Here is an 11744-nt window from a genome sequence, read left to right on the forward strand (position 1 = left end):
GTCATTGGTTTAGACCGTGTGATCACTTCCGGTTCAAAGTTTGAGGAGGTCACGGTGTCCTTCCACACGTGTGTTTCCAGGCATAACCAGTACTCAATCGCATTACAGTAGCTGGTAACTGGAACGTGGGGCTTATCAAACCATTGTATTTTTTAAACATTTATTTACTAGTCAAATTGACCAACCTATAATCATGCTAAAGATGCTTTCCCGAGCGGTGACTACCGCAGTCCGAATTTCTACATCCACAATGTCCTCGACTGGTGCTCTCCATCCTCTTGCCAGATCGGCGTTATGCTCTCCAAACTCGGGAACAATCCGGCCTTTCACCCGGTCTCTCTGGGTGATGAGCAATAATGGTGCAGCATCGGGGTACCGACCAAAACTCTTCGGTTCAAAAGGACCGAGTCCTGTATCCTGTGCATGTGTGTCACTACATACGGAAGGTAATGATCGCTAAATTGGGTAGCTAGCTAGTTACTGTAGTGCGAGTACTAGCTATGTTAACGTTAGCTAGCTAAATGACCCCCCTCCACTTGCTTGGTCTTGTTGAACGAGCTAGTTAATTGTGTGGAAAACAATGGAGGAATACCTGCGACCAGCTTGGACAACTTTTTGGACAATATGTTCTCATATAACTATCTGACTGGAGGGGCAAGATATGTCCAATGCGTGTCCCCCCCAATGTATGGAACCATCATGTCTATAGTATCTAGTTAACTCATGGGTTTATCAAGCAAGACCGCATGTTTTAGAGCAGTGCCGAATGCGAAGCTGATGATGAAACCAACTATTGAGTGTGATGTCAGCTGGCTTGACATCCTCGGTGGCATCTCCATCTGGACCTGTCGAGCAATGCGCATGTGACCTTGGAAATGAGACAGTCTATGGGACTAACGTGTAGTTAATAATGACTTCTGTTTTTTGTTGTTTAATATTATCTTATTAACCGCTCTGTTTCAGGAGACAAAGCCTTTGGAGATTTCCTGTCTGATGAAACGAAAGAAGAGAAGAAAATTCAGAAAAGCAAGACTCTTCCCAAGATGTCTGGAGGGTGGGAGCTAGAGCAGAACGGCACAGAGGCCAAACTCATCAGGACGCTCTCTGGAGAAAAGTAATGAGCATGGCGAGAAAATAACGCTATGTCAATATTACAATACATAGGCACACCTCCCCCATCCTGAGTAAATGGCTATTTTTGTTTTACCTTTATTTAACTAGGCAAGTCTGTTAAGAACAGATTGTTATTTACAGTGACGGCCTGGGAACAGTGGGTTAACTGGCCTGGGAACAGTGGGTGAACTGCCTTGTTCAGGGGCAGAACCACAGATTTTTACCTTGATCTTGCAACCTTTCGGTTACTAGTCCAACGCTCTAACCACTAGGCTACCTGCTGGTTACTAGTCCAACGCTCTAACCACTAGGCTACCTGCTGGTTACTAGTCCAACGCTCTAACCACTAGGCTACCTGCTGGTTACTAGTCCAACGCTCTAACCACTAGGCTACCTGCTGGTTACTAGTCCAATGCTCTAACCACTAGGCTACCTGCTGGTTACTAGTCCAACGCTCTAACCACTAGGCTACCTGCTGGTTACTAGTCCAACGCTCTAACCACTAGGCTACCTGCTGGCTACTAGTCCAACGCTCTAACCACTAGGCTACCTGCTGGTTACTAGTCCAACGCTCTAACCACTAGGCTACCTGCTGGTTACTAGTCCAACGCTCTAACCACTAGGCTACCTGCTGGTTACTAGTCCAACGCTCTAACCACTAGGCTACCTGCTGGTTACTAGTCCAACGATCTAACCACTAGGCTACCTGCTGGTTACTAGTCCAACGCTCTAACCACTAGGCTACCTGCTGGTTACTAGTCCAATGCTCTAACCACTAGGCTACCTGCTGGTTACTAGTCCAACGCTCTAACCACTAGGCTACCTGCTGGTTACTAGTCCAATGCTCTAACCACTAGGCTACCTGCTGGTTACTAGTCCAACGCTCTAACCACTAGGCTACCTGCTGGTTACTAGTCCAACGCTCTAACCACTAGGCTACCTGCTGGTTACTAGTCCAACGCTCTAACCACTAGGCTACCTGCTGGTTACTAGTCCAACGCTCTAACCACTAGGCTACCTGCTGGTTACTAGTCCAACGCTCTAACCACTAGTCTACTTACCCCCCCCTACACTAACCACTAGTCTACCTACCGCCCCTACACTCTAACCACTAGTCTACCTACCGCCCCTACACTCTAACCACTAGACTACCTGCCCCCCTACACTCTAACCACTAGGCTACCTACCGCCCCTACACTCTAATCACTAGGCTACCTACCGCCCCTACACTCTAATCACTAGTCTACCTGCCGCCCCTACACTCTAATCACTAGTCTACCTGCCTCCTCTACACTCTAATCACTAGTCTACCTGCCGCCCCTACACTCTAACCACTAGGCTACCTACCGCCCCTACACTCTAACCACTAGGCTACCTACCGCCCCTACACTCTAACCACTAGACTACCTGCCCCCCTACACTCTAACCACTAGGCTACCTACCGCCCCTACACTCTAATCACTAGTCTACCTGCCGCCCCTACACTCTAACCACTAGGCTACCCTGCCGCCCCTACACTCTAATCACTAGTCTACCTGCCTCCTCTACACTCTAACCACTAGTCTACCTGCCGCCCCTACACTCTAACCACTAGGCTACCTACCGCCCCTACACTCTAACCACTAGGCTACCTACCGCCCCTACACTCTAACCACTAGACTACCTGCCCCCCTACACTCTAACCACTAGGCTACCTACCGCCCCTACACTCTAATCACTAGGCTACCTACCGCCCCTACACTCTAACCACTAGACTACCTGCCGCCCCTACACTCTAACCACTAGTCTACCTGCCGCCCCTACACTCTAACCACTAGGCTACCTACCGCCCCTACACTCTAACCACTAGGCTACCTACCGCCCCTACACTCTAACCACTAGACTACCTGCCCCCCTACACTCTAACCACTAGGCTACCTACCGCCCCTACACTCTAATCACTAGGCTACCTACCGCCCCTACACTCTAACCACTAGACTACCTGCCGCCCCTACACTCTAACCACTAGGCTACCTACCGCCCCTACACTCTAACCACTAGACTACCTACCGCCCCTACACTCTAACCACTAGGCTACCTACCGCCCCTACATGCTAACCACTAGACTACCTACCGCCCCTACACTCTAACCACTAGACTACCTACCGCCCCTACACTCTAACCACTAGTCTACCTGCCGCCCCTACACTCTAACCACTAGTCTACCTACCGCCCCTACACTCTAACCACTAGTCTACCTGCCGCCCCTACACTCTAACCACTAGTCTACCTGCCGCCCCTACACTCTAACCACTAGTCTACCTGCCGCCCCTACACTCTAACCACTAGGCTACCTAACCCCCCTACACTCTAACCACTAGGCTACCTGCCGCCCCTACACTCTAACCACTAGTCTACCTGCCGCCCCTACACTCTAACCACTAGTCTACCTGCCGCCCCTACACTCTAACCACTAGTCTACCTACCGCCCCTACACTCTAACCACTAGGCTACCTACCGCCCCTACACTCTAACCACTAGTCTACCTGCCGCCCCTACACTCTAACCACTAGTCTACCTGCCGCCCCTACACTCTAACCACTAGGCTACCTACCGCCCCTACACTCTAACCACTAGTCTACCTGCCGCCCCTACACTCTAACCACTAGTCTACCTACCGCCCCTACACTCTAACCACTAGTCTACCTGCCGCCCCTACACTCTAACCACTAGTCTACCTGCCGCCCCTACACTCTAACCACTAGTCTACCTAACCCCCCTACACTCTAACCACTAGGCTACCTAACCCCCCTACACTCTAACCACTAGGCTACCTGCCGCCCCTACACTCTAACCACTAGTCTACCTGCCGCCCCTACACTCTAACCACTAGTCTACCTGCCGCCCCTACACTCTAACCACTAGTCTACCTACCGCCCCTACACTCTAACCACTAGGCTACCTAACCCTAGCCCCTACACTCTAACCACTAGGCTCTACCTGCCCCCCTACACTCTAACCACTAGTCTACCTGCCGCCCCTACACTCTAACCACTAGTCTACCTGCCGCCCCTACACTCTAACCACTAGTCTACCTGCCGCCCCTACACTCTAACCACTAGACTACCTACCGCCCCTACACTCTAACCACTAGACTACCTACCGCCCCTACACTCTAACCACTAGACTACCTACCGCCCCTACACTCTAACCACTAGACTACCTACCGCCCCTACACTCTAACCACTAGTCTACCTGCCGCCCCTACACTCTAACCACTAGTCTACCTGCCGCCCCTACACTCTAACCACTAGGCTACCTGCCGCCCCTACACTCTAACCACTAGGCTACCTACCGCCCCTACACTCTAACCACTAGGCTACCTACCGCCCCTACACTCTAACCACTAGGCTACCTGCCGCCCCTACACTCTAACCACTAGGCTACCTGCCGCCCCTACACTCTAACCACTAGACTACCTGCCGCCCCTACACTCTAACCACTAGGCTACCTGCCCCCCTACACTCTAACCACTAGGCTACCTACCGCCCCTACACTCTAACCACTAGGCTACCTGCCGCCCCTACACTCTAACCACTAGTCTACCCTACCGCCCCTACACTCTAACCACTAGTCTACCTGCCGCCCCTACACTCTAACCACTAGTCTACCTGCCGCCCCTACACTCTAACCACTAGACTACCTGCCGCCCCTACACTCTAACCACTAGGCTACCTGCCCCCCCTACACTCTAACCACTAGACTACCTACCACCCCTACACTCTAACCACTAGTCTACCTGCCGCCCCTACACTCTAACCACTAGGCTACCTGCCGCCCCTACACTCTAACCACTAGGCTACCTACCGCCCCTACACTCTAACCACTAGACTACCTACCACCCCTACACTCTAACCACTAGTCTACCTGCCGCCCCTACACTCTAACCACTAGGCTACCTACCGCCCCTACACTCTAACCACTAGACTACCTACCGCCCCTACACTCTAACCACTAGACTACCTACCACCCCTACACTCTAACCACTAGACTACCTACCGCCCCTACACTCTAACCACTAGACTACCTACCACCCCTACACTCTAACCACTAGTCTACCTGCCGCCCCTACACTCTAACCACTAGGCTACCTGCTGCCCCTACACTCTAACCACTAGGCTACCTACCGCCCCTACACTCTAACCACTAGGCTACCTACCGCCCCTACACTCTAACCACTAGGCTACCTGCCGCCCCTACACTCTAACCACTAGGCTACCTACCGCCCCTACACTCTAACCACTAGACTACCTACCACCCCTACACTCTAACCACTAGTCTACCTGCCGCCCCTACACTCTAACCACTAGGCTACCTGCCGCCCCTACACTCTAACCACTAGGCTACCTACCGCCCCTACACTCTAACCACTAGGCTACCTACCGCCCCTACACTCTAACCACTAGGCTACCTGCCGCCCCTACACTCTAACCACTAGGCCACCCTGCCCCCTCTACACTCTAACCACTAGGCTACCTGCCTCCTCTACACTCTAACCACTAGGCCACCCTGCCCCCTCTACACTCTAACCACTAGGCTACCTACCGCCCCTACACTCTAACCACTAGGCTACCCTGCTGCCCCTTCAGTCACAGCAGACATTTTATTTTGACTATGAGTACAGTTGATGTCCTATCAATAAATGCACACCTGCACAAAATGAACCCTGTCACGATTCACATAATTTGAAATGTGTTATTTATAGAATCATTGTCTGACCCTTTCCCTTCCTTGCAGAGTGACGGTCACATTCAACATCAACAACAGTGTTCCCCCTAACTTTGAAGAGGAGGCTGAACAAGTGCAAGGACAGAAGTCTGCAGAAAGTGAGGTAAGCCTAGAGCTGGAATGATCAACCAAAACTTAGACAGACATTGGCTTCCTCTTACTGAAGCATTCTGATTATGTAAGTCATTTTCTTTAGTTATGCAACACAACATTCCTGTAGATTGTTCTAAATATAAAAATCATTATTTGGTCAACAGTAATAGCCTGACTGCATTGTGTTGATTTTTGCTATGAAAGCCACTCCCTCTGCCCACTCCCTCTGCTCACTCCCTCTGCCCACTCCCTCTGCCCACTCCCTCTGCCCACTCCCTCTGCCCACTCCCTCTGCTCACTCCCTCTGCTCACTCCCTCTGCCCACTCCCTCTGCCCACTCCCTCTGCCCACTCCCTCTGCCCACTCCCTCTGCCCACTCCCTCTGCTCACTCCCTCTGCCCACTCCCTCTGCCCACTCCCTCTGCCCACTCCCTCTGCCCACTCCCTCTGCCCACTCCCTCTGCCCACTCCCTCTGCCCACTCCCTCTGCCCACTCCCTCTGCCCACTCCCTCTGCCCACTCCCTCTGCCCACTCCCTCTGCTCACTCCCTCTGCTCACTCCCTCTGCCCACTCCCTCTGCCCACTCCCTCTGCCCACTCCCTCTGCCCACTCCCTCTGCCCACTCCCTCTGCCCACTCCCTCTGCTCACTCCCTCTGCTCACTCCCTCTGCCCACTCCCTCTGCCCACTCCCTCTGCTCACTCCCTCTGCCCACTCCCTCTGCCCACTGTGACACCGAGGAGGGAGAGATGCATTTTGAGAAGCACATGCATATGACTGTTGCGCAGAATGCTCTTGTGAGGGGGAAAGACAGTTTTCACAGCAACTACTGTTGGACTATTCTAATCAAGTGAGGGAGACTTTGTCATTTCCTCAAACAATCATCTTTATTATTGCAATAAAGAGTCTGGTCGACCCAACACCTCGAGTGTTGGACTAAGAGTCTAACCTTTACAGACAATGCTCTTTCTTAAATAGCTGATACAGAAAATAGATTGGGGGGCACCAGAAGAAGAAACTGTGGGTTCATCCTGTGGTCATCTGCCTCTGGTGTTCTTTCCCAGGTGCAATGAAATGTTTGTTCTATTCCTTCAGAATACTATCTCTCTCTCTGGAGACACACACACACACACAATGCCGGGCCAATCAGACCCGGAGACATCGATCTCACATGCGCCACTAATTATAGAATGGAATGTGGTTGTTTGGTTTTCACCACCAAGCCATCTCTTAAAACAGTTGTCAGCCCAAGCTTCAAAGACTCCTCTCAGGAGCAAACTTGATGATTTGTCAATGTTGTTGTTGGACGCAATGCGGAACATATCCCAGTCCACGTGATCGACGCAGTCTTGAAGCGTGGAATCAGATTGGTCGGACCAGCGTTGAACAGACCTGAACGCGGGAGCTTCTTGTTTTAGTTTCTGTCTGTAGGCAGGGAGCAATAAAATGGAGTCATGGTCAACTTTTCCGAAAGGAGTGCGGGGGAGGGCCTTATATGCGTCGCGGAAGTTAGAATAGCAATGATCCAAGGTTTTACCAGCCCTGGTTGCACAATCGATGTGCTGATACAATTTAGGGAGTCTTGTTTTAAGATTAGCCTTGGTGGAAGAGTGGGGTAACATCTCACATCAAGAACTGGCAAATCTGGTGCAGTCCATGAGGAGGAGATGCACTGCAGTACTTAATGCAGCTGGTGGCCACAACAGATACTGACTGTTACTTTTGATTTTGACCCCCCCCCCCCCCCACTTTGTTCAGGGACACATTATTCAATTTCTGTTAGTCACATGTCTGTGGAACTTGTTCAGTTTGTTGTTGAATCTTATGTTCATACAAATGTTAAGTTTGCTGAAAATATATGAAGTTGACAGTGAGGACGTTTTCTTTTTTTGCTATTTTAGGTGTGTGTGTGTGTGTGTATATAGTTATATGGCAACATAGTTACATTTAGTGCTGTATGAATTGGTCCATACCAGCCAGCTGTTACAACGCTAAGGCTTTGAACCTTGTGTGTTTCCTAACAGCCAGATATTGTGTCAACACCGAACTTTGTTGTCGAGGTGACGAAACCAGCAGCAAAACATTCCTTGGTGTTTGACTGCCATTATCCTGAAGATGAGGTAAGATCCTACAAGCGAATCATCATTGGCTATATGGTCCAGAAACATTTAATGGAAGACATCTTTATCAACAGTTATTGGGAAGCACGCTTTGATTTGTTCCTTACCACATTGTTAATAAGCAATAAATCTAACCATGTCGGGTTAAATTGATTTGTCAGGTAAGCCATGGTGAAGGGGAAGAGGAGAGCGACATCTTTTCCATACGCGAGGTCAGTTTCCAGCCCGAGGGAGATGGCGAGTGGAAGGAGACGTCCTACACACTCAACACAGAGTCTCTGGATTGGGTAAGAGCTGATGCTCATGGTCTCTCTCAGCACTTCATTATTCTAGCCGGTTCCCTGATCTGTTTGTGGTACCCAGGCTATTATTCATGTACGATGACTTTACTGCCTACAATAGGACATTTTCAGGAAGGCTGCTCTACTTGAAGTTGGTCCGGCTCATAGGTGCTTCAAACTGGCCTCTCTCTCTCTAGGCTCTGTACGACCACCTGATGGACTTCCTGGCTGACCGGGGCGTCGACAACACGTTCGCTGATGAACTGATTGAGCTGAGCACGGCCATGGAGCAGCAAGAATACATCAAGTTCCTGGAGGACCTCAGTGGCTTTATCAAATGCAATTAGTATGTAGATGGAACAAAATTCTTTAACTGAAATTTAAACATGTAACTTAAGACACCATCCCCTTGAAATATTTTCCATTTGTTTCCAATCTAATTTTGTGGAGGGGGGTGTATATAGGTACAATAATTGTTGCATTTGATGTTTCTGCAGCTTTTAATTTCATATTGAATCACTTTGCTGCATCTTACTGTAACTGTTAATATAAAAGGCTTCGTGTCGTCGACAGCATGGAGCAAACTGTATACTGAGCTGTGGCGAGACATTAATGACGAGCGGTTTAAGATTTTATTGCCAACATAATCAATTAGTTGTGTACATCTCAGGAGGACAACAGTACAGAAGAGAAATCGAGCCGGCGACCATGAAGCTTTAGGCATTGAGCTGGTTGTAGCAGTCTACACCTTTTCAGGTAGGCCTCCAGAAAGACATTGACAACATCTGAGACACTGGTAACAGGACCATGAGCTGTGGCATCTCATCAGCCAGCCCCAATGTACTGCCATAACTACTTTTGGCACACGATTGTGCCCTTGTATAGCAAGCCTTTAAGACATGCTCTGGATACCAGTCAAAAAAAAAAAACTGTACAAATATAGTCTTTATTTCAGAGAACAAAAATCCTCCCACGGACACAGGAGGGTTAAAAATCAGCTTTTCCCCCCCGGTAGGACGGGTGATTCACAGAACTATGGACAGGTAATCACAAGCCTGAAACCAGAAACAACATCCAGTCAGTGATCATTCAACAATAATGATAGCAATTACACTTGAACGCTTCTTTGACCCCTAAAATTAAACTATATAAACCCATGCAAAATTGTGCAGGACCCCCTTAAATCAAAATATGACTTCAGAGGAATGTTTAACATAAGGCACTACGTGTAGGGAGTGGAGTAGTGATACTAGGTAAGTTGAACATTATGTCCTGACTTCCCAAACAGAAGAGGATTGTAAGCATGAGAAAAGACAATTGTGTCCCAAGTGGCACTGCTCCCTTTATAGTACACTACTTTTAACCAGGGCCCATAGATTTCAGGTCAAAAGGGGTACACTATGTAGGGAACAGATTGCCATTTGGGACACCAAGCATATATTCAAGCCAGTCAGTCACCTTGCAGCTCATCATGAGGTTAGGGGAGCTATCTGCATTGGAGGCCATGGAGAAGACCGGGTTCTGAAGACAATCCTCCATGTGTTCAGTTACCCTCCTCTCCAACAAACACTGCAGAGACTCTGGGGTCACGTTGCTTTGCTGGAGACGAGATGAACAGACACTGATGAGACGTCAAATCAGCACAAAAGCGTAGTACATTAACTAGAAAGTGCCTTAACATGATCATGAGGAACAGAGCGGTCAGCACAACTAATAAGCCAACAACAAAAGGCATATTTGGGTTGGTCAATTTGAATTGTATAGGAGATCATACAAACCCTTGTGTTGATGTAAAGCCCACAGGGACAGGAGGTAAAATGGCTGTTCACAGTTAGGTTGTGCCTGAAATGTAGACAGTCACACAGTCCGTGGTTTTTAAGAGTCTTAACTATGACACATCCGAGCAGGTGCAATAGCATATCAACTCACATCTTGGAGAGACTTACAAATGACATATGGGACAAATGATTTGCCTTCCCCCTTCCAGTCCTTCCACAACTGAATTCAAGTACTGCTCCTCAATCCGCATGCTTTTCTCATATTCCTCAATGATGGAGAGCTCTGGAGAGAGAACAAGTTGCATGAACATTCAGAGAGAACCATCTATGCCCAGGGGTTTCATCTTGTCTTCCTGTCTGTGTGTAGCTGTGGACAGGTGTGTGTGTACTAATATAGTCAGGCAAGATTCACTTGGGAATTAAACTACCTTGTGACATAAGTTCCTGTTGGATTTCTTCGAACACTGCCAGTTCATCATACTCCTTCATGACACTGTACATCTGTAGAGAAGACATGAGGTAAGCTCTAAGTAGCCATCTAGTATCTGCCTTATTTAAACCCCCCAAAAAAAAAAAAAAAATACATAATAACCTTCATGTAATGCCATTGCAACATAACTCATGTAAAATTAGCTGTAGATTAGTTGTATGCATGTGTCATGTTAGCTACACGATCACCTCTCGTGCACAGTCATTAGTATGCAACTGACAAAGGTTCACCTCTTCCAGTCCGTCGTTACGCCACAGGGAGGGCAGCCCTCGGTTGGCTGACTGAAGCGCGTTCCACTCTTCCTCCATCACCTCCTGGACGAAAACAGAGCCCTTGGCGCTGCAGTGTTGACCATCTCCCATCTGACGGTACTTCTCCAGTAACCTGGATCGGCTGTTCTTCAACCTGTCCACGCAACGCTGAGGAACAAACAAAACAACAACAAAAAAGTTAACCATCAAAACAAGTTACACTTCATGAACTAAAGCTTTGCCATTAACTCGGTGAGCCACGCAAGTCTTCAAATATTGAGCGTTATTCCAATTCTGTTTTCAGCTAGATTCAGATAAAGATTACGCCTAATGTTTGGCCTTGAGTCTATCAACTAGCTGTGGTTAACTTGTTCTCAAACCACCGTGCAGATATTGATAGATGCCATAACTAACGTTACCTTCCTGTAGGTTTCCTTCCATGGTGGAGTCGTCCCCTTGTGAAGAGAACGATGTCTGTGAAACGCATCCATGATATCAATAGCGTTGATGATGTATCGTTAGTGTATAATAAATAAATAAAAAATCTAACTAGCTACAAGTTCACAACAACAAACCAAACAGTTCTGCTTTTGCAGCGTTTCGGTCGAGTTTTAAGCTTTCTGACAACCCTCGTGATCCGGAAGTTGTTACTAAGCCTGGGATATGTAGTCAATCAAGTGGTTCACTGCCAACACGCAACTCTTCCTCTCTGATATCAATTAACAACCTGTTTGGCAAAAATATTAGCAACTCTCTTAATACATTGAAACTATGTTTACATTTTTTATTTTGTATTATTCCCAATAATTAATCGTTGATCATTCAAAAAAAATGTAGATTCTATGCAGAGA

General features: G+C 48.4%; 2 protein-coding genes across 2 annotated transcripts; one reads left to right on the plus strand and one right to left on the minus strand.

Moving 5' to 3' along the window:
- The first annotated feature begins 30 nt into the window (after positions 1–30).
- Positions 31–8963, plus strand: c1qbp (complement component 1, q subcomponent binding protein). Its single transcript, XM_064982417.1, has 6 exons — positions 31–446; positions 964–1114; positions 5890–5983; positions 7998–8093; positions 8255–8380; positions 8572–8963. The coding sequence occupies exons 1-6, from the start codon at positions 194–196 to the stop codon at positions 8719–8721; spliced, it is 870 nt and encodes a 289-aa protein (XP_064838489.1). The 5' UTR covers positions 31–193; the 3' UTR covers positions 8722–8963.
- A 343-nt stretch (positions 8964–9306) lies between these two features.
- Positions 9307–11534, minus strand: rpain (RPA interacting protein). The gene is made up of 7 exons (XM_064982418.1): positions 11313–11534; positions 10873–11061; positions 10581–10653; positions 10321–10435; positions 10153–10216; positions 9833–9973; positions 9307–9429 (listed from the first exon to the last, which is right to left on the minus strand). Exons 1-7 carry the CDS (start codon positions 11382–11384, stop codon positions 9400–9402), a joined length of 684 nt encoding a protein of 227 aa, XP_064838490.1. The 5' UTR covers positions 11385–11534; the 3' UTR covers positions 9307–9399.
- Between the last annotated feature and the right edge of the window lie 210 nt (positions 11535–11744).

Source organism: Oncorhynchus masou, chromosome 12 (genome assembly GCF_036934945.1).
Source record: "Oncorhynchus masou masou isolate Uvic2021 chromosome 12, UVic_Omas_1.1, whole genome shotgun sequence".
NCBI lineage: Eukaryota > Metazoa > Chordata > Actinopteri > Salmoniformes > Salmonidae > Oncorhynchus > Oncorhynchus masou.

What these genes read in the sequence shown, in the direction of transcription:
- c1qbp (XM_064982417.1), top strand. Translation starts at nt 194, where the DNA reads ATGCTAAAGATGCTTTCCCGAGCGGTGACTACCGCAGTCCGAATTTCT. An exon ending in TGTGTCACTACATACGGAAG is followed by an intron (nt 447 to 963) that starts GTAATGATCGCT and finishes GCTCTGTTTCAG; the next exon opens with GAGACAAAGCCTTTGGAGAT. An exon ending in ACACAGAGTCTCTGGATTGG is followed by an intron (nt 8,381 to 8,571) that starts GTAAGAGCTGAT and finishes CTCTCTCTCTAG; the next exon opens with GCTCTGTACGACCACCTGAT.
- rpain (XM_064982418.1), bottom strand. Translation starts at nt 11,384, where the DNA reads ATGGATGCGTTTCACAGACATCGTTCTCTTCACAAGGGGACGACTCCA. An exon ending in ATTTGTCCCATATGTCATTT is followed by an intron (nt 10,217 to 10,320) that starts GTAAGTCTCTCC and finishes TCTACATTTCAG; the next exon opens with GCACAACCTAACTGTGAACA. An exon ending in GGCTTTACATCAACACAAGG is followed by an intron (nt 9,974 to 10,152) that starts GTTTGTATGATC and finishes TCTCGTCTCCAG; the next exon opens with CAAAGCAACGTGACCCCAGA.